The sequence below is a fragment of the Camarhynchus parvulus genome, chromosome 2 (genome assembly GCF_901933205.1).
Source record: "Camarhynchus parvulus chromosome 2, STF_HiC, whole genome shotgun sequence".
NCBI classification, from domain to species: Eukaryota; Metazoa; Chordata; class Aves; order Passeriformes; family Thraupidae; genus Camarhynchus; species Camarhynchus parvulus.
In genome coordinates, this window is record NC_044572.1 from 86,722,593 (window position 1) to 86,746,449 (window position 23,857).

The 23,857-nt window shown below is 35.8% G+C and overlaps 1 protein-coding gene across 5 annotated transcripts in view; it reads right to left on the reverse strand.

Moving 5' to 3' along the window:
- PTPN3 (protein tyrosine phosphatase non-receptor type 3) overlaps window positions 1–23,857 on the reverse strand; it is a 159,326-nt gene that overhangs the window by 36,469 nt on the left and 99,000 nt on the right. For all 5 annotated transcript variants that reach the window (XM_030969746.1, XM_030969733.1, XM_030969740.1 and 2 more), the window contains 5 exons: window positions 21,547–21,635; window positions 16,310–16,373; window positions 11,014–11,186; window positions 6,065–6,199; window positions 4,391–4,567 (listed from right to left, as the gene is read on the reverse strand). In XM_030969746.1, the coding sequence (XP_030825606.1) occupies window positions 4,391–4,567; window positions 6,065–6,199; window positions 11,014–11,186; window positions 16,310–16,373; window positions 21,547–21,635 (638 nt within the window). The remainder of the gene's footprint in view (window positions 1–4,390; window positions 4,568–6,064; window positions 6,200–11,013; window positions 11,187–16,309; window positions 16,374–21,546; window positions 21,636–23,857) is intronic.

Consider the following 23,857-nt stretch of genomic DNA (forward strand, 5'->3'; position numbering starts at 1 on the left):
ATAACAAGACTCTCCTCCACACAGCTTATCAGGTTACTTTTCCAAGCCAATAAGCCAGTTATTTTTTCTCTTTAGCACCTTGTATACTCTGCTGGTTTTGGCTGAGGTAATTTTCTTCACAGTATCCATTGTTTTGGATTTCTGCTGAATTGTGGTTTGAATTTGTGCAGGGCTGATAATACAGAGATATTTTTGTTATTGCTGAGCAGGGCTTACACAGAGCCAAGGCCTTTGCTGCTTTTCATACTGCCATGCTGGTGAGAAAGTTTTGGGTGCTTGGGAGGTTGGGAGGAGACACAGCCAGGACAGGTCACCCCAACTGACCAAAGAATTCCAGACCATATGACATAATGCTTAGTGTATAAAGTGGGGAAAAGAAGTAGGAAGGAGGAGAATTTGGAGCAACGGAGTTTGTCTTCCCAAGCTACTGTTATATGTGAGGGGAACCTGACCTCCCAGAGATGGCTGAACACCTGCCTGCCCACAAGAGGCAGAGAATTAATTCCTGGTTTTGTTTGGCTTCTGTGCACGGTTTTTGCTTTCCCTCTTTAACTGCCTTGATCTCAGCCTATGGGCTTTCTAGCTTTTACAGCTCTGATTCTCTCTCCCTGATTCCATTGGTGGAGGAATGAGTGAGTGGCTGCAAGGTGCTTGGCTGCTGGCTGGGGTTAAACCAATGCAAATTTATATATTCATCCTGACAAGTACTCTCCCCATTAGAAAAGTGCATTCAAAAACAGGAAGAAAGGCATTAGGAGGGCAAACAATAGCTATATTAATACTCCAAACTATTTCATCTATTATATAAAAAAACAATTAAAATATTTTAAAAAGCACAAGCCATTAAACCTGAATTTACAAGGTCAAAAATAAGCTCTTCTCCTCATATAAGGGAAAGGGGAAAACAACTCCTGTACAGGTAACACAACTAAGATTATTCTGAACTGCCAAAACAAATTACTGTTTGTTTCAGTAATCCTTTGCATGTAACATCTTCTTTTCTTAAAGAAACCTGAGCTTACTAACATTCAGTTAAGGGGCAGGTGCAGGTGCTGGCCACAACACGGGTCTTCCCACAAAGCCAGATGAAAACCTTAAGGCCATGAACAGAGAAGAATGGAGTATACTCCTTTTTTATACTGAATGGTAGAAAACCATGCAGCTTCCCACAGCTGGGTTCTTGGAGGTTAAGAGCATTAAACAACACTGTGGTTTTCAGTTTTCATTTCTTGTCATTTGTTTGTTTTCATTTCTCATTGCCTAATGAAGGGTAAACATCTGTATCACACCTCATGTACCCAAAGATGCTTGAGAAAAAGGAAAGGAAAAATGAAAACAAGAAAAAATAAGTCCGAAGATCCATAAATAGCATTTGGTTACATTGAATTTAAGTTTTCATGGCAGACCTTGGAATTTCAGGTTCACCAAGTGTTTAAAAAATATATTATTGAAAAATTTAAAATTATATTTTTAATTTACACCAAATACCTTAACATAAAGACACCAGTGAAATCATTATAGCAGTTTAAATTTTCCCTTATTTACTTGAGGGTAAAGGGCAGGCTAATTTATTTTAAAGGAGTTTTTCTTTTAGCTTCTTCTAAGAGTTCATGTATGAAGAATCCTACACATATTAGGTTGCATTTTAATTTTTTTTTTAAAGCTACCAATGCCAGGAACCAGACATTGCACTGGGGATGGCCAGTGCAGCCTCTCAGGAGAAAACCTAATACCTGATTAAAGATCAAGCATGTCAAAGTACATGATTCCAAAACAACTAGTCTAATGCCCCAGTTAAAACCAAGTTTGATTTGAAGGTCACTGCATAAATCAAGGATGTCTTGGAATTTCCCAATCTGATATTGAAACAATGTCACATACTTCAGTATGACTATTTTATTCTTCTTGTACCTTTTCCCCTTAAGTGACACAGTAGCATACAGATCAGAGTGGTGTCAGGGAAGGCAAATCAGCAAGGATGACTTGTTCCTCTACATCTGTGAGTCTCTCCTTATTCCAAATTTGGAAACTGTAGTGGTACCTTTATCAAGACAGACTGCAACAGTAGTAATCTTCAAGCACTATGCCAGGCTAGACAAAGCAAAAATTGCAGTAAAAAAGAATTCCCTGGACAAGCCCATCAGTCTGCCTTTAAAAATAACTAGCTGTGGGTTAAACCTGTTCAATGTGTGTGGGCAAAAGCCCAGGGAAACATCCACATTTAATACTAAGGATATGCAAGGTAAACCTTTTTCTTACAAAACAGATTTAGCTGATAGGGTAGGATTCCATCCATCAATGTTCAGTGCTCATGGAAAGATTTTACAACACCAACATGCTTAATTTCACTTTACATCTTTCAACAAAGGAAGTGAAGTAAGTAGTAACTACTGTAAGATTGCAAAAGGAAAAAAACTGGAATGTGGACTAACGAACTTCAGTGTAGAGAAAAAGTGGATTTTTTTAATGGCTACTATTTTACCTTAATTGTTAAAAAGGAAATTATTAATGACTATTTTACTTCACAAAAATCTAACAGTCAAAACAACACAGGATAATTTATTCCATTCTTCTTCCAAACCACACAACTTGAATTTAATTACTCGGATTTATGCAGGCATTTTTTCATTTACTTGCAGAGTATCAAATATTATAAACATACCCAAAAAACCTGATAATGCATTAAGGATAAGATGTAAGAAAAAAAAGCAATGATTTATATGTGGTAGTAACAGTAAAAATCTCCACAGTGAGTGATATTATTAAGATTCAGCACAGTCACTAGGGCTCAGAAAATAAATGAATGTTCTATTTTCAAATTTAGAACATCATTTTTTTCACTGTCTGAGAAAAGGCATGAAGGCAGGAATTTCCACTCTATTCTCAATAGGTATAAGATAACTGAAACAGGAAGGAAAGAAAAAACTACAGGGGAAGAAAAGAAAAAGGAAAATAAAAGAAGTCCTACAATGTGTTAGCTGGCAGGACACAATTTGCCAGTCACAAAACACAGCATGGGAACATAATTTTCTGTCTACAGCTTCTACCCTCATCATCTCTTCTTATGTCTGCCTCTCAGTATTTTTACTCAGAAAATACTTCTAAAATTGTATAATCCGCAAACTTTAAAACACAGCAAAGACATGGCTTCCTATCTATGGCTATTCACAACATCTAAAGGCCTAACTTTTATGTATTATCATGGCTACTACTGCCAATAGTACTAATAAATAGTATTAAGGTTCAGCTGTATTCCAGTCAGAAATTTAGAACAATATTTAAAAAAAACCCTACTTAATATACCCAAAACATTTAACATACTCAAGAGTGACAAAATCCAAATATGCATACATGTCAATTTTCTTTTTTTTAATAGAAAACTCTCTGCTATAATGTCACAATAATATTATTATAGAATTTTAAAAAAATAGTTTCAATCAGAATTTAATGCTGTGTTTAGTACCCGCACACTATCATAGAGGCAGGTGAGTCCTATCAGCTTCCATTAAGAAATTGCTTCTCAAAATACACCTTGCCTTAAAGTCACTAGGCATCACTAAATACCATTTTTCATTTGCAGTGCTACAAAGGAACACGCATTTCAGCACACAGCATTCTCCCCAGCTCCAAGTTTTAAAGTAACTGTTTACTTTTTGAGACTGAACAATCAATGACTTTGTACATTTGTGATAATCCGACATTCATTAAGAAATTAGTGTAGCCATACATATAATGTAAAACATGAACAAACAAATAATCAGAGTGAGCAAAGACAGGCGCTTGAACTCCTGGCAGCAAACCTAGCAGTTGTTAAGGCACTGCAGAGGAGACAAAGTAGGTCCTCAAGGAATACAGCCAAAAAGTAGACACTGCCTTTAGAAAAGCCATTGACAGTTCCTCTGAAGAAGAAAAAGATGGATGACCACCAGCATTATGAAGTTCTTGTGTATACCCAAATGCAATACCCCTTTCAACTGACAAGGCTGACCTGGTGATGTGGAACATGACTGAACTCTTAAAAGAGTTCACTAAGTCTTTCTCCCCACAAAAACGCTTCTGACAGGTAGAAAAGGGCTGCAAAAGCTACTAGGAAACATGATATTACAGATTTGAACAGACATGCCTTAGTAGTTCTTCTAATTTTACTAACAGCTCAACTACTATGTATTGCTTAATGATGAAGGGTCAGTATGCTTTTGACTTGCATTTTGTGTCATGGCATTTGCAGTATAGCAATTGGTCAAAACAAAGCTTATGCAAATAAACTGTTTGAACTCGTTGTAGCATTACAACTGATTGTGACTGTTTCACACTACAGCTCTTTGGGTTTTTTGTTTGGTGCTTTTAAAAAAATCAAAATAAGCAAAGGATTCTTTGCCAAAGTCCTTACCTCCTCTGTGGACTACGGTTCTGAGAGAACTCTGAATCACTGTCCTTTGATGTTGGAGAGCCCTTGTACGTGTAAAAAACATCCTCTGTTTCAGTAATATAACTAATTTCGTTTGTAAGGTTATCTACAGATGAGTGCCGTGGTTTGCGGATTTCGTGACGTAGCCTAGGACTCCGCCTTAAAAACACAGAATACAAACACAAGCAGGAAGATTAAATATTTCATGAAACTTTATAAAAGAAAAACTTCTATCCTATTGCAGTTATGATCTGAATCTTCGTACCAGGCCTATAAGTCTCCCTTCAAAATAATCGTTTTTAAGCATTCTGTATGGTGTACTAGGCAATCATACACTGCTAGGTTCCATACACTGAACTGATTTGTGTTTCTCCCCCTGTAAAATGCAACTTATATTATTATGTTTTAATCATAGGATGATTCTGGTTGGAAACGACTAATGGAGGTCACCTAGTCCAATCTTCTGCTCAAAGCAGGGTCAACTAAGGCCAGAGTAGGCTGCTTAAGACTTTATTCACTCATATCTCAAAAAATCTGAAGGATGGAGAACACAAAGCTTCCCCAGGCAATGACTGTCTATGTGGTGAAGCAGTTTTTCCATTATATCATGACAAAACCTCTTTTGTTTCAACATATACTTGTTGCCCCATTCTCTCACTATGCAACAGTGAAAAACTCAGCCTAATCCTGTAGCTGGCTTCCTCCTAAGTAATTCTGGGCTGTTATTAGGCATCTGGGACACCCCTGCTTCTCCAGGTTGAACATGTGCCACTATGTCAGCCTCTCCTCACAGGGTAGGTGAGGACCTCCTGACTACCTTGGAGCTGGTGGTCTTTGCTGAGCTTGCTCCAGTTGGTGTCTGCTTTATATTTGCAGACAAAAAGGGCTGCAGCATTCTAATAAAATCTAGAGAACGCTGGGCCAAAAGGGCACCATCCCCATTGTGTTGTACTATCTACAACTCTGTCAATTCTCCCAGGTTGGACTTGTTTCCTGTCAGGGCATACCAGATGGCTCATGTACCACTTCTGCCTATAAAGATTACCAGGCTGTTTTCCAGAAAGCTGCACTGCAGACAATACTGTTACACTGGGTTCTTATTTCCCAGGACGCTGTGTTTGTCTCTGTTGAATTTCACACATTTCCTATTGGCCCATTTCTCCAGACTATCGAGATCACTTTGGTGAGTAGCCCTGGCCCCAGGCTTATTGACTCATCCCCAGTTTGGTGCCATCTGCAAACTTTATGATCAACCATACCATGGCCTCCTCCAGGCCATAAAGAGGTTAAGCAGGACAGGTCTCAAGAGCAACCGCTGCAGTCACCTACTTTTTATTGTTGTCCAGGTAGAGTGTGACCCATTAACAACTCCCCTCTTAGTCCAGTCATCCAACCATTTGAACATTTTTTTTTAAACCATCCCTGTCGTCCAGCCATCCAGAAACATAATATCCTAACTTGGGTAAAAGATTTTGGCAGACAACATGAAAGCCTTGCTAAAGTTGAGGTGACACCCACCCTTTTGTTGTCACATATATTCTCAGATCAAAAATGTTTAAATATATCTGTACACACTACATAATTATCTGCTAGAGTACATACAATTAGAAACGGTAGGAGACTAGAAGGTGTGGAAAAGGCTGAAAATGGATTTACCAATTGGGGGTAACAGGAGGTGATCGAGAAGGAAGGCTTTTGGTCTCTAGGTGCTCAACTGATAAGGATCGTCTCATAGATGGGTTCCAAACCATCCCACCTATCACTTTTCTGCAGTACTGGTTGTTTACGGACCTGAAAAGATATAAAAATGCTATATGTGAGTTATTTTGCATAGAAAACTTAAATATGCCTATGAAAGTCAATTTCATAATTTAAAGCATCCCCCTGTGCTTACCCCCTCCTTACTTATGCATTTACATTCTCACAGAGACATTTGTTGTCCCTCATTTGTGATGATAAAAGTTATTGTTAATCCCTGCTACATTGCTTATCACAAGCCTGGATAAAAATAACTTTTTCTGAGAATTATTTTTAACCCAATTGTGTTTAAGAAGACAGCAGGGAAAACAGGAAGTTAAGGATGTCCTACTGGTACTGAACTGAGTGCCGGACAAAAGACAGCTCAAATACAGGTAATATGTTCTGAAGCTTCCCTGTCAATATTCACAAGGGGGTAACAATTCAGCAAGAGCTTGGCTGAGCACAGGACAACTTTACCCATCTACCTGCTGCCTCATTAGGAGCTAAACCAGACAACACTGTATTGTGAAAGGAAGCCACTTTTGAGTGATGTATTCCTTAAGAGATAAACCATTAAAAAATCTGACATGAAAATAAGATCTCCAGGTCTAGACTGCTTCTTTTGACAAGAAGAAGAAAGATTTGAGAAGAAAAGGACTGCAACAGGATAGGTACCACAGCTAGGAAAGCAGTAAAAGTATCTTAATGGTGAAAACACACAGCATAAAGAAAATCTTTAAGTAGACTGAAATCGAGATAAACTAACCCTTATGCATCATTTTATACAGCATTCCACAAGACAAGCTGAGAGATAAGCTGCTCACCTTCAAGTTTATAGGCCTAGGATTTCTTAAAGAAGAAACAATTTATTACTTACAGAGAAAACACCTTTAGCCTGTTAAGCCCTGAACTGTACATAATGGGCAGCTGGGCTAGCAGGCTGTGTAAGGATCTTACTACAGAGCTGAAAAGCCTCAATTTTACATAGCATTAAAAAAATTAAAAATAAATAAAATAAAAACGTTACTAAAGCTGTGGGTATTATGCTAAAATCAAACCTAACGCATGCTTTGCATTGTACTACTTTTTGCTAATATAAGTAAAAGGAAAAGCAACCCATAAAAGCAACCCATAATTTTTTTTTCATATATACTTTAGTATATCTTGTTCATTATTTTAAAGGAAATCAGTTCCCTCATCTTCTAAATGTACTTTAGAAGCTTCTCCACTTATAGAAAACAGAGGAAAAACTCAGTATGAAGCATCTACATATTACAATCACCTACCCGTGTATGTTTCCAAGCTTAGTAAACAAAGTCCATCAGGAGAAGCTTTTGGCTATACTACCCATTTTATTTTTTGAACACTTTTGAATACAATAACAAGGTACCAGCTACTCATCTTCTTCAGAAACAGACGTCTTTCAAAGAACCCTTAGATAGCTGGAGCAGAGGGAAAGACTGGAAAAAGATGAATGCATTATGAAAAATGCATTGTAAAGAACTCCATATTAATAAGCTTTTCATTTTTACAAGTGGCTGTTGAGGCATTTTCCAACACAGACAACTTGAAGTGCAACACAACTCATGTGATGGAAGCCAGAACCCTAAACCCTAATTCTAATCTTAAACCCCTAATCCTGACCACAAAATCACTTATAGGGCATGTCTCTAGATATTTCAGTTAAGGCACAGAAGATAAATAATCTCTTGAATTCAAGTAGCTGCCCTTCAAATGCCAAATATCAGCATATTTCTCAGCAAACATTCTGGGAGGCTGCCAAAGCCTTTCTGGAATGGGCAGTACTATCTGGAAATGATGCTTCTTTTCTCCTATCTATTACTGAGGCTATCCTTGGTGAAAAATACAGATACATTATTTAGCTTTTCAACAAGGAATGAGAATGCGTCTAGGAGAGGTTTTTCAGCGTTCAGGCCAGAATTTACCTCTCAGAATCTGGGAGATATGATTCAGTCTGCTCCTTGAACAAGGCTTACAGGTGATTTATAGAACTCAGCAGCCCAATTTAAATGGAATGCCTCTAGTACCTTAAGCTAAGAGAATCAAGAGGGGCATCAGTATGTGCAAATAAGAAATTGTACTCATATACAGCAACTATCTGAACTGAGGCAATAAATGCCAGGCTATCTGACTCAAATAAGTGTAGGACATAGAACAAGAAAGCCACAAATTGCATAGGAAAACCTGTGATACTTAAGATGGTAAAACCTGAAAGTGGCACCCTTTGAAGCTGATGGAAGCTGCATGAAAAGAATTCTTGAATACAAGTCAATCTTAAAACCTCCAGGACTGCATGTTGTGGTCAGTGGAGCTTTTGTGTGCACATTCAGTTTTGTGGTTTGGTTTGTCTGTGTTTGTTTGATTCATACAATGCAAAAATTTCTTCCCTTTCAAAAGGGAGAATGCAGAATCACTGTTTTGGTTGTGTAACTTCCACATGAGTTCAGAGCATCCTTGAAAAGGAACACGTAAAATCTTACATCATTCCATAATCATAAACAGGTCGGAAAGTAATAATTTTCAATATGTGAAATATGACCCCAGAAGTGACTTTTTCACAATTTTTCTTAAATCTTTTAAGAAAATAATTTGCTGAGTTCATAGAAACTACTCAAAGTTTTCAAAATTACTGTTGCTTCTTTTGTTGTTAAGGAGTCTTTCATAGCAATGGTTGCTGAGTTACCTCTTCCTCATGTAGATCCCAAAACTCATGCTTACTGCTGGTATAAATAAAGCCAAAGAGGTTATCCTAAGCTGATAGAAGGTATCTCCATAACTGATTCTCCTCCTGGAGATTCCTTAGAACTCTAAGTAAGCAATTCAGCAGACAATGCCTCAGAGCATTGAAACTACTTGAAAGGAATTATTTCTTAGTAATTCAGATCAACAATGAGAACTGTCCTGTATGCTACAGACTATTAAGAAATTGTAACAGCAGATTTGTCAAAATTAAAATGTTTGGTAAAAAAAAGAAATTATACTAAACTTTGGAGTTTAGTATGATTTGGAGTCCCTTTGGAACTCATACTGTTTTCTTTCTTAACATTACAAAGGCTGTGGAATCACTGTGTGTATATATCCGCCCTATAGGAGGATCAGGATTTTCAATCTCTTTGCAAATTTGAAAGAAATAAAGGACTCCAGGACCTGACAATCCAACAAACTTTCAGTCACCTCAACACCTCCACTACAGGAAAAACAAGGTCATAACACTCCATAAATGAGTTAATTCTAAAAATAGGAATTTTTAAAATGTTAGAAAATTAGAATACTGTTTGTACAACTAGGGTTTTTTCCCTAGATCATCTAGCTATGACCTAGTACTAGCTGAAAACATGGAAATATACTCCAGTAAAAAGCATAACATTTTATCAGAATTCCTACATTGCCCTCAGGGGTTAATTACTTCATTTACAAGCAATAGCAGTGCACTTGGTATTAATTTCTGCAGTATCAAGAGACAGCAGAGTGTGAAAAGCCAGAGAGCCTCCAAAGTTTGAGGAGCCATTTGAAGCATGTTGATATCATTCAGAAGTTGAAGCTTATCCAAGTAGAAGACAGAAAATCTCCAAGTCTGACAAATTATATGTAAAGTTAAACTGTTAAGAGAACACACTACAAAAAACTCACAAAAACACACTACCCATGAACAAAAAGAAAACAATAAAATACTTTTCCAAAAATCATGAGAAGAAGCAGGTTTCTAGAGAGTCTACAGAGCATCAAAGGGTCAAAGAACCCCCCCTCCCAGAGAGGATAATGACACAAGACTTTCTTTTTCATTCACTATTAATATGAAATACTTTTTAATATGTTTCATTACAGAATGTTTTTGGGGGGTGGGGTAGGTGGATTGGGATGGGATGGATGAGACAATGAAGCCACAGGACATGACACCTTTGTAGCTGAATTGCTGATAAATGCAACAACAGAACAAATCAACATAACGGAAGAAATCACTGCAACTGATACTTATCAAAAATTGTAAAAGCCCCTAAAATAAAAGAGTAGAGTAAAGAAACTCACACAGGATAGCCAAAATAAGGGCTAACTGCAAAGAAACGGAGAGGGACATTATAATGTCATGTGACTGGACAATAAACTGGCAGCTTAACTTTAATGACAATAGGGCTCAGTAACTGCATATGGGGAGCAATAATCCCAGCTTCATATAGGAAAATCACAGGCTCTAAAGAATCACTTCCTGGTAACTAAATCTTAAACAACAGTAGGAACTAGTGCTTCTAGTGCTTTGTAACTAGAAGAATCCAATGAGACAAATAAAGCATTAGAAGTGTCACAACAGGGCTATCTTGAATACCTGAATGGGAAAAAGTTTTTCATCTTTGTGTCAGTAATAAGTGGTTGGTGTGATGGACTCCAGAAACTGCCCTAACATATTAAACAGAATGTGTACATGACACTAATGGCTAAACATTTCAAAACAAATCTGTTCTGCAAATTCTCTTACTGGATCATTAGCTAAATGACATTTTTCCTTTCCAGTTTTTATACTTTCCTATTTTTTCCTTTCCATTTTTTTTTTCCTTTTCCTATTTTTTCCTTTCCAGTTTTTATACTTCAGACTGAAGGAACAAGTTGAAAAAATAGTAGTAAAACTTATATCCAAACACCTTTTGAGGCAATTATAAGAAAAGTTCCACTGTAAGGAGATCACATTGCAGAAAGTGAAACCACAACCATATAACTTGTCAAATTATTATATATAGACTGGAACAAAGCTATGGACAGGACTGAACTCTGCCACTACAACTTGAGCTACCACTGACACAAATCCTCCCATTCGCATCATAGAGCAAAACATGCTTTCACACAATACTTACTTTGCTGGATTTCTAGAACCCAGAGTCCAATAATGTGATAATATCTTTTTTTCATGAGGTAGTGACTTCTTTGCCTGAAAAAATGTGTGATGCTCTACACAAGATTTCCAAAGATTTTTGCATGCTCTGTAATTTAACATGTTGAAGGCAACAATATGCTCTCTGGATTCATTCTGTAACAGTAGGGAACACCATGTTTCAACATATACAAGTAGATGAAACAGTAAACAAAATCATTAAAAAAAATTATTTTAAGCTTAAACATGAAAAATACATTGTGGTAAACAAACAAACAAAAAACCAGCATATATTAGATTTTGAGCTGGAGATAGCCAAAATACCTCTGTGACTATTTTAAACTCCAAACTGCAAAATGTGCACTTTACAAGTTCATGAGGTGTTAATAAAATATTTAAGTTTAGAGTGGTAAAGATTTTGTATATATGAGTATCATGTTATACTGATAAATATATTTTCAGGTTTCCAGTCAGATTTTGACCTCTTAAGACAAAGAAAATTCTTTAAAACATTCAATTAAGGGTGCAATGTCAAAAGAAAAAAAAACCTCATTCTTTGAATTCAAACTCTTCATGTAAGGCTTCAATTCAATAACGTTCTTTCAAGTGCCATAGTATGCAAAAAGCATATTCTTGATATTCTTTCAGAAGAAACTGAAGATGTTAACAGTGATCTTTCTTTGGGGAAAGAAAATACTTCTGATAGGACTGGAGCTGCTGCTACTACTGTTGAAATCCACTCCTGCTTGGATGATAATGTGAGTCCACAATGAGGAGGTTCAGAAGGCAGCAGAATATAAAACTTGTGTGTCTCAATGCAAACTCTCACAAGTAACTTCAGTGCCTGAGTGCCAGTGAAAGAAGAGTGCAACACAACTGTGCCATCAATGTCTATCCCAAGAGTTTTGTACACGAGAAAGCTTTGGTTAGTTAATTTAGTTATTAGTTGGTTAGTTAATCTAGTTAGTTAGTTAGTTAGTTAGTTATAGGTTGGTTAATCTAGTTATTGATGCAAAGAAAGTGGAGTGAGAGCAAAGAGTAGAAATAAAGGTAACATGAGACCGGAGAAAATTGCCAGCATAGCTCAGCACTTCAGTGAAAAAACAAGTTTTCATCACTCATCTTTTCTAGCTCCTCTAAATTATGACTAATTTTGACATCTCAACATATAATTAGACAGGCAACCTTTTGCTTGTTCACAGCAACAATCCTGTTGGGAAGTAACTACAAATCATTTTGGCTGGTATAGTCAATCTGTTTTTCTTGTGGTTTATTTTTTTTATTTCTAGGCATCCTTTTACAATTGACACATATCTGAGACAAAGCCTGCTTTTTGCAAATCACTTCATGTCTAGTCCAGAGAATCTGTGGCTTTCAAGAAAAACAGCGAGACTCTCAAGAGAAAAAAAGATTTCCTCTTGATTTTACATAAGTACTGAAAAACATTTAACTGATTACAGTGCTTAAGGAACATTTTCCCTATATCTATTAAAGCATTTAAAACATATTTTCTTTTCAAAATGTGGGTTTGTTATTTGAGTGTCTTGCATATTGGAAACAATTTGTCAGTTCACCACAATTGCTTCTAAGTAGTTATGTAAAATGAAGCAGGAAAGCATAACAAATCTTAACTCAGAATTTCTTGAAATATATGAAGCACACATCACAAAGGTTTAATGACAAATGCTATTTCTGACATACTCCCTGTTGGTTGAATACAACTTGAAGGGTTTTACTACTCCAGCAGACAAATAAAAGTAAGTGTATAGATCTTTTTGTAGGCCTGAAGCACCGCCCTTTCAATTGCCACAAAATTATTTTATCCAAACATCCCAATTATACTGAAAAGCTATAGTACAAAGATAAGGAACTAAGTACATCTAATATTCTCTTTTTAAATTTAGGTTTGATAGCAGCAATTAATTTTGCTTGTTACAAGTGTGCTTTTCTGTTGTCACAGAACCTTCTTAGCAGCCTTTAAGTGGGCTGCAAGTTTCAATGTGGATTTAAGCTAGGAAAAATATTTTGAGAAGTTTCATTAAAATTTACTCAATTTTTAGACTAACATAATCTTTTGTTAATAACAATCTGCCTCACTAACAGGCCACCTTGCAAGTTATGCTGTTAAATCTGTGTATTTTTTTAAAGGTAAGGAGAGTTTTAGTGGGATCCCAGGATGTAATGCCCATCATACTTCTCAACTCAAGTTCTAAAAGAATGGCATTTTCATGATTATCAAGAAATGAGGGTTAGAGAAATTTGAGGTAAAGGGAACAATTCCACATAAATAAAGTCTTTTGCTAGTTCAGCCTATGAAAGAATTTCTGCATCAGTTGTATGCCTACTCCATTAACAGAAAATCTGAAAATATCTACAGCATAAAAAGTGAAGATATATTTTAGTATGCAGCAAATGAAGTTGTTTTTAAGCATTAGATAAGCACATTGAAAATAAAATTTCATTTCTGAAAGGTACAAAATGTTGCCTTTAAACAGCATAGTTCCTATTCCTACCTTAAATCCTGCACCCTTCATTAAGCCTATATGTCATGAGCTTCTCTAGCATCAGACATTCACTGATTCATCAGTCTTGCTCCCCAGTCCTTATTTGGCTCTTCAGTAGAAAAAGAAATACTGCATACTCCTAATCAAGTAGCTGATCAACAGACCGGAGCAGTGGGAGGGTAAAAGAGAAGGTGAGTAGAAGGGAAAGAGTGAGATAAGGTAAGTTGATTTTTTTCAGAAAAGGTGCATAAGGAAAGAAAAATGGAGTAAATGAAATAAGGAGAGCAAATCAGTGAAACATGGGACATCCCAGGGGACTGCAAATCCATTGCCTTTGAGAACTTTCTGTAGATTTTAGTAAAGAATCTACATATGACATATAAAATACAAAAGAGGTTCTATAGCACTCTCATCCTCTTTAGTCAAACCTTGCCTAAGAATATACAGCATCTGCTCTGTTTTCCCCACAGTCTTGCATCTCTCTTACTTCCAGATTCATTTATCTATTTGCTTCTGTCTTTCTAAGCAAAAAACTGATCATTTTGAAGACTGACACCAATGCAGTCATCTGCCCTCACAGACCCCTCAAGCACCCCACTATTCTGGAGAAACCCCTAGGACTCCACTCCCCGCTCTCCCACTGCATGGCACCAGCAAGCTTTTCCAAGCAATACCACCAGAGCACTGCACACTTGATGCCCTAAATTTCAAACAAAGTGGGCTGACAAGGGTGGATGTATCCACAGATTCAGTGGCACACCTGGTCTGCTTTTTCATATAAACTGAGAAGGAGTAAAAAGGTCATGCAGCTGGCCCTACTTTTCTTCCAGTTCTGCAGCTCTTTAAGCATGACACTGCGTGCATTAATGTATTCTCTGGAGGTTATGAAACGAAGAACTATGATCACTTAAGAGAAGGTAAGCTAAAAGAAGCAAGAGCCTTGAACTGTCATCATTTATCAAATGTTTAATTGAACAAATTAAGATTGCTGCTCTCTTCAAAAGTGACACAGGTCTCCAGAGACAAAAATTCTACTTTTGACAGCAGTCAAGTCTTTATGTAATGAACACACATATTTTACATTACGTCCACAGATAGTTCTATATTGACACTTTATTCTTCCATATTACAAAATCATTGTGAATACACTCATTTTTCAGAGAATCGTAGAATGATTTGGGTTGGAAGGGACTTAAAATCAGCGAGTTCCAAGCTCTGCTGTACTAATCATTCTCAGAGAGTTCTGTTACTACATTTATTCTCACAGACACATTTGGAAACTGCTGTCTGAAAGCCTGCACTTATCTGTATATTTGAAATATTTAGATTTTAAAATTACTATTTATCAGTGACTTTTTAATCCTCAAACCCAGAGAGAAGTTACTACTTGCAAGTGTTTACACTCAGAATTGAGTAGAATGATCTATCAACCACTCATTTCTTCGTGCAGTGTAATATAAATGAACACACTGCAAAATATCTCCATATAGACAACATATTTAGAAACTTACAGCTAGTAAAAAAACTTTAAGATCACCCTACAATGTGTAAGGACACACTCTGTGCACACTATCTATGTGTGCAAGCATTAGTGCTGTAACACTCTGTCTGGAAACTAACTCTTAAATGTGAATCCTGAAATGTGACATGTACATACTTGCACACTCCTCAAATTTAAAGAGCCCACCAAACTGGGAAAAAAGAAGGACACATAGAAAATAAAAAAGAACAAAACATTTCTTTTTGGGAAAAAAAAAGGCCTCCTTAGAAATCTGTGTTCAGCAGACCTCCTAATCTATGTGGGTCAAGAGGTGGTCTTGTAACACAGTTCCTATAAATTTAAGAGCTTGTGTACTACCAGAAAGAGCCTCCATGAACTTTAGGTACAAGTTAACACCTGCCTTTTACTAAGTTTTGTCCTCAATTGAATTAAAATATTTATACATCTGCTGATCACTAGTTCCTGAGAAGTTTGGTTTTTTTCTGTCATATTAAATAATCTATGCTCTTTGTAAAAAACATCTTATTTTTTTCATATTGTGGCAGCACAATAACAATCAGTTATCGAGATTTCTTTCCCCATTAAATAGACTAATATTTCAATTGTTCTACAAAGAGCACAAAGCAACCAACAGAAGCCATCTCTTAACAGTTGAAAATTTTAATATTTGTTTTATCAACTATCTTCACATAATTTGCCAACTCCTAAAGCCCTCCATGTTACACAGAGCAGCAAGTGGGCTATTTCCCTTTTCAACCTCATGTTTTCCATCTGCAAAGGTCTCCTTTCCTCCTGGAACCTTGCTTTCTTCCTGAGCTCTGAGCCCCACAAGCTGAAGGGACCTCACAAACTCCCCCTAGATGGGACAAGCAGTTTAGTAGATTCACTGCATTAAGGAACTCTACATGACAGGGAGAGCAACAAGGGAAAGAGCAGCAGATGTTGGTGAGAAAGAGGAAATATGCTATGTTAATAGATATTGGAGAAAGGATGGAGATCTGCATTTACCCAAAGTCTCCAAGGGAGAAGAAACCTCCATGGGAAAGATACGGTCAAACAGACTGAAAGTGGAGGGATTCAGTGTTGGAAAAGAAAAAATAAAAGGGAAAAGAGAGGGAATAAGCAGACCAGAACTGCAAGACCAAGTTAACAAAACAAAGTTTCAAAGGCACATTATCCCAACAGAGCCTTTTGATCAGCAGTTTGTAGGTTACATTCAATATAAAATATTGAATATGGTCACTAGAGCAAAACAATATTAGAGGACTACTTACATGTTTTTGCCGTTGTTGTATAAAAAACTTTTTCCTTTTAAAGGAAATTTTTAAAATGTTCACCCTAAAAGACAGAAACAGGCCATGAAATACCGAGCAATGTTTAGAGTGATAAAACAATGAAAAATAACACTGTGTACAGTAAGCCTGAAAGATTAGAGCTGTAAAATATTCAATGAATAATATGCAGCCATCTCTTGTGTTGAGTGGCAAATAGATGTCCTTGTTTAATCTTTAAATAGTTCACAGCAGTTCTCTCCCACCAAATCTATTCTTGCAGCAAAAAACTCGATGACATCTTCTACACTAAGCTGCACAAATGTTAAATGTGTCAACTTTTGTATAACTTTAGAGTCATATGACAACTGTGACTAAAGGAACAAAATTTAAGACCCTAATGACTTGACAAGGTTGGTCTTACAACAACTGAAACTTTGCAGAGGCTTTGCAGAATTGGTTTCATAATGTGAAAGATATGTATTTGTCTTAATCACTGAACAAAATCTCTAGATAAAATCATCATTTTAGAAGGATGAAAACTGCAGGAACGAGTGTTAATATACTTTTCATTTCATTAACATTGCTATGTAATTTATGTAGTAATTTTATAAATGAACACATCTTTTTAAATATACACAGTGTGAATACATATTTTCTAAGGTAAAGATTACAACTGGAATTGGTGCTCAAGCAATTTTCATTTTAATTATACACTTATCAGTATTGCTAAATTAAACAATCTTCTACTCACCTGCACAACTTCCCACAGCAAAACAAGATTTGTCTAAAAATACCTAAATTTTCTCTGCAATAGTAGTACTTCAGTAACTGAAAACCTGCATTTTTGCACAAAGAAATCTCTGATCTACCTTCAGCTGGAATCTTATGGAGGCCTTAAGGAAACCTATTTAAGGCCTAAACAAATCATATTTGCCTGAAAAAAATAATGAAATGGTTTTGTAAGTTTATTGCTAGAAGTCTCAATGTTTTTGTGAACGGATGCTTCACAGGATGTTAGATATCAGGTATGAACTTTGTTGAAAGTCCTCTCAGTTTGGCACAGTTTTTGCATTACTCTCATCAAGCAGGATGGCATAAAAACTCATTCCCAACTGCTCATGGGAGAGACACTGGAGTTATACAGCAACATCCTTCATGGATATAGGAGAATATAGTTGCCAGTTACTAACAAGAATATTAATGGAATTACCTATCCCTCTTCCTGCACAAGAGGTGGAAAACAATGCTATTTTCAGAAAATGCTTTTCTCCGTCAATTACAGAACCACAAAGAAACAGGTATTTCAACAGTATTCTTTGACAAGACAAACTGATGTGAAAATGAATGGAAAATTGAAATCATATCCTCCTTTCCTGTTAGGCCAACTCTTAAAATACTTGTGTCATTTGACTTGCTACCTCAAACATCAGTGATCTGCATTGCTCATCTAAAAGCTCTTGATTCTGAACTACCTGACAAGTCATAAATTTTCAGTTGTATTTCCTAAGCTGCAATTCTTTCTTGATTCTAGTGCTACTCTGCCTGAACTAGTACCACTTAAGTTTTGTGCTTCTGGTTCTTTCTAACCATATTTCTTGACTTAGACTAAACTTCAACAAACAAGTTTTTGGAGTTATTCCAAAGTTGCTGTCATGGTCTTGTCTTACTCCAACACAGAGCCAGCTGAAATGCAGAGCACTGAAAACTAACCTTGCAGACTAAGTGAAAAACCCTTGACCCAACAACAAAAAGGGAGCCAGCATCCTAAAGTACCAAAACTCCCTCAATCACTCTCCACTACCTCCTGCTTTTTCTTGAAAAACCCCAAAACAAGCAAACAAAAAACAACCAAAACCCCATTAAAACCAAAACAACCCCCATCATTCAGTGCATGACCATATAATCACTTCAAGCCAAATCAGGGCATTAAATCTCTTTATTTTGACACTCTCCTAAATAGAATACCCCTCAATTCCATTCATTCTTCTTAAAGTACAACTAAACCTACTTAGTTCAGGCATGAAGAACACTTGGTACTCTGACATCTTTATTTAACAATGACTAAAAATCATTTGCAACATTATGCCCACAAACTGACTGAATGTTCACACCAAGCAAAATCTAGAAAAAAAAATCTAGGAGATTAAGGTGTCAAAGCACTTAGACTTAACAAGTTCTTGAAGATGCCATATCCAAAAATTGTATTAATAGAATGCAGTTACTGCTATTATATCTGGTGGTTCAGTGGCCCTTCTCTCTCACCAATAATCTGTTCAGTGACTATGCAACACTCACAAATCATTAAATTTCATGGTTTATTTAAAAAGCACTCACTAGTTGTAGCATATTAAGAATGATAGATCTTTTGGGTCCCATCTTCCTGTCATTCACAAGCATCAAAATAGATCTGTCGCTCTGTGGGCCACAGAATCGCTAATTTTTGATTAAACTGGCAGTTCTGTCCTAGAACTTAGTACTAACAACTGGTACTTGTGACTTAAAGCAAAGAGAAAGTTTCTTTACCTGTAAATACTATACTTTGCCACCGAAAAAAGATTCTGTCCAATTTGCTATGCAAGATACTTGTTTTCCAAGTTTTTACTAGCAATATATTATGCATTCCTCAAGCAGTTTCTCTGAAATTTTCAAAGCAGTGAAATGGCATACACAGAAAACATTAACTACCTAACTTTAGTTGCTGCTGATATAGAGACTATTTGTATGTTCTTGCCATTAATATTTACTTGCAAAATCATTTGGAAATTAGCACATAACAGTTAAGCATCCTTAAGAATAACTCTGCAGAGTGCAAAAAATACTGCATTAAATCCAAAGCTATTTTTTAAACCTGTCTTGACTTGCATTGTCGCTGACTGATCAGTCAGCTCTTTACGTAGGTTGCTTTGATTGAAAAGCATCTTTTTGCCAAGGCAGAGCTCTCTCACTGCCTCTGTTCCTGAAAACTTTTGGTCCCCTTTGACTACTACCATATGGCATAGTTGTATTGTTGTCATCCACTGCAAAGTATTTTACTTAAAATTTTGGAAAGAGTGCTTCGATGGTGTTTGCTGCCACCTTCAGTTCTAACTCATTAATGGTGAACTTTGCACAGTCCATAGGAAAAACCACTTGATATAAATGGTGTTACATAAAGAGCCTAAATAAATACCACTTCAGGCATTACAGAAATATATCCTGCTTTGAGATCTAAAATGAAAGTAAGAATCCATACTACAAATACATCCCAAGTACCTCCACTCTGGTGGTTTTCAGTGTTTGCCTGTTTTGGTGGGATCAGGAAATGGACACCATTCCTGCACAAGGAATTATGATTAACTCATGCAAGATGCCAGAAATAAAATATCAAAAAGTTAGCTCCTGTGTAGGGAGATTTTGCTTTCAAGATGAAGTGAAATTTTTAGAGAGAGAGAGGCAGAGAGAAAGCGAGTGAGCAGGAAAGCTTGGAACAACTGCATGAGCTATCAGCTGAAAATATTATTGCCTAAACCTCATCTTTTAGTGTGGGAATTATTTGAACTGAAAAACCTGTGGGTTTTACTTCCCTCAATTTTTTTCTGTAAATGAGAACAGGCTTTTGTGAAAAATGTTTTAGCATCTGTGTTTTATTGCTCTGTGATCTTCTGGAGTAAAAGTAGCACAGGAAGTTGTAGATTCCTCCTGTCTTGTGTGCTATAAACTATCTTTCCCTTCCTTGAAAAAATTCATATAGTCACAGATTATAAAATACCATTTCTCTGTGATTTCCAGGAACAACTATTATCAATTCATATCTTACTTAGGTCAACTAAGTTGGCAGAACAAGACTGGCATAAGACAGAAAATGTGCCTCCAGCTGGCAGTTTTTAAAACCTGCAGCGGTTGAAAGAAGCTGAGAGGCTGATGTATGAAAGAGCAGCACTCAAGGCACAAAGATGAAAGACAAGTCTTTTGTGCTTCAATGTGCATTAGAAATGGAAAAATACAAGTTTTCACTGTATTTTCATGCTGCTGCATGAGAGCATTATTATTGACATGCATTTACCCAGGATGATTGCAGTATATCCCAGGGAGTTGAAATGCAACTCACAGCAAAGTAAAAAAAATCCAGAGACCATATTTTCCCCTAGAATTTAAATTGAAACTGATTTTATTGCTTTTCTATAGGAAACAGCTGTTTGGTTGGGTTCATAAATGAAATGATGAAATGACACTAGCATTTAAAGACTACAGCTAGGGAGTTGGGTTTTTTTTGTATAATTAAGGGCCAAAAAGCAAGTACAACTCACTGGAATGCATTTTTCTGTCATGATTAAGAACACTGTACTATCTTACTGAAAAATTTATCCAGAAAAATTGTTACAAATTCAAAGAACTCATGTTCTTTGAATGACAATGCTATAGTTTTATCAAGCATAAAAAAAAGTTCATACTTTGTTTAAAAAAGAAAGACTGGAAAAAATTTCTTTCTGATCCAATTCAAAAACCTTAAGGAAATGCCTGACCTCCATATAATTTCTTATTCAGGTTATAATTTTTAGTATGATATAACTAATAAAGCCCAAAAGCACTTTAAAAAAATTATAGCTTATGTAACTTCTCGTGTCATTCACATCAGAGCTCCTGTGCACATTATTTCTTTGCAGAGATTATTTTCTACAGCACAATCATGCATTCTAATGTTTTATGTATCAGAGAATTAATGTGAAGGTCTCTAACCTGCTTGTTAATGTTATATACCCATATTTGATGAGATTTGAAAATGTCTAAATTATATTATCCTACTTGTAAATCTGAAACTCCAAAAACCTAATTTTACCTTTCTACTCCAAGAAGTATCTTCTTGCTGAATGCCATGTTAAAAAGTTCAGACTGAACTTAATTCAGACTGAATTAGGGACTGAACTTTAATAGCAATACTGATTAATTTTGTTTTTGAAGAAACATATTATTGAGCATAACAGCAGCAAATCTCTAAGACCACAAGGTCCTCCTAATAATGTACTCATACCTGTATGTAAATTAACTTGATCAAGACTTCACACAGTGCAAGGACTCCAGAAGTCTTAAAGATTTAAAAGCCTAGGAAAGTTTTTGTTTTTATCTAAGCACAAGGAAATAACACAATACTCCATGAAAAACAAATATATGTATTGTAGGCTTATTTGGAAAAAATGTGAAAGCAAATGGAGGTAAGATTGAAAAAACTGGACATATTTCTTTACAATACAGGAATTTACCAGGGATAGAAGCTCGTACAGATGAGTTTTCTATATACAGCAATTCCACTGGATGCAATCCCAATCATAAGATCTAGATTATGGAGATCCTAAAAAAGAAAAATACTGTAAGAACACAGATGCAGTTTGTGTCATTCACATTTATCTACTAATAAATTTATTTTCAAGCTTTCTATACCTAAATTGCTACACTTGAGGAATAAAATCAATGACATTTTTGAGTTTTGATTTTTGTGCATCTCTTTCCTTTGATGTTATCTATTACACATTCTAAATATTATTCATTCATAAAAGTTGTAACGTTCATCCTACTACCCTGGATCTTCCTTAGGTCTGTATCAAAAGTAAATTTGCAAGTCTAACCTTATTATTTCAGGAAAGAAGTTGAAATACTTCCCAAGATTAGTCAGGTAAATGTCACAGAATTTTGGGAACTGAACAAAAATTGCTTGATTACATGCTGTTAAAAAAAGCAGAGGAATAATTCCTTACTTTTTCCTGAAAGCTTTTACCAAGAAAGACCGCACAGAAGGTGACCATAATTTTGCATATGAGAATATGTTGGAGAAATACACGTGTACACAAATATTTCATACACTAAATGAAATCCATTATTAACCAAACCAAAAGCTGTGCATTAGCTTAACACATTAAACTGGGGAAAAAAAATATCAGAATTTTACAATCCTTTCTAGGTACTGAGATACTCAAGAGAAAACATATAGGCAAACATTGAGTTAAAAAAACCAAAAACAAAAAGGCAGAGAGGAGGATGCTGGATGGTCATTTTGAGCCTAAACCCAGACTGATGTTAAAGAAGTTACAAACCTTGGCTTTCCATTTCTTATGATCAATACACACTAGTGTGTCATTATACAGATTTCTGAACAGAGTTAAATGCATACATAAATCCACATGTAAGTAGAATCCATTGTTTCAAATATCAGGTTTGACTCAAAAGCAATTTCAGCTTGTTTTTAAAGGACAGCCAATGGTAACAGATTCTCTTAAAGCCTTCAGTAGCACAGTTGCTCCTCTAGATGGTAGTCTGGGCTCAATTAATATATGGCTTTCCTCCATATCCAATCCCAATTTCTTTATATTAGTAAGGTACGGGAAAATAGAACAGGTAGCATGTGCTCTGGCAATACTGTGGAAAGTCTACAACAAATCCTTTAAAAACAATTGAATAGAAGTGTGATACAGGCCCATGAATGAGCAAAGCCCAACTTAATTTTCAAAGCATAATACAGGAATCCAGAACTGACATCCCTGTATTTTAATACTTGGGAAGAACACTGAGGTATTCAGGAGATTAAGTGCCTACAGTTTAGCTGTTTCTGCCATGATATGGCCAACCTAAAGGAGGGTAGAAAATTGTATTATTAGCATTTTGAGCTTACTCTAGGTTCCTGCTTTTAAAAATCAATACTGTGAAGAAAAAACAGCTTTTAAAGTAAAACCTTAAAATCGACATGATTAAGTAGAAATAGAAGGATTATCTAAAACACTTGATGGGGATTAATTAGGCTAAACTACTCTATTTTCTCCAGAAGCTTTGTCAGAACAAAGTTCATTCCTTACCCTCCTCTGCACCAGCCTAAACCACTAAGCTCCCATGTTATTTGTTATTATGAATTCTCTTGTATTGAGCCTAAGAAACACAAAATCAAGATGCTGGAATAGCATAAAGAGAGGGTCTCTTATATGAAATATGATATTGATGTACAGTTATTTCCCTTTCAAAACATCAAGCTGTTAAATTGCATAACGAAGAAATAACGTGCATATTTTTATTAAAAAACAGGTAACATGAAGAAGAAAATAATAAAATTTGTAAAGATAAAAAATTATCATGCCAGTCATCTAGCTAGTTAAGTACTGATTCATATTTGATTTAGTTTACAATTACCATTTTGATTTTGGAAATATGGAAATAATATTGATTCAAAAAATTTCCTATCTTCAACTCTGAGTAAAAATGAAAGATAAGTTAACAGCAGATTAATTATTGAGCAGAGGGGATATTGGTCCAGAGTGAAAAGGAGATTAGAAATTCAAGAAATATCAATATAGTTTTAAGATATTGAATTCACTCTCTTGAGTCTCCTAATACTATCGCATATTTTAATATTTTAGCAGTTCAGATTTTTCATCAGAAAAAAAGCAGAAGTATTTGCAGATGAAAACTGAGCTCAAATTGAAGTTGCATGCTTAGTAAGTTGCTAAAAAAAAGCTCACACTTACATTAAATATTTAACTTTGTATCATAAATCAAAAAAAATAAGGAAGCTATATATCCATCTGCTCT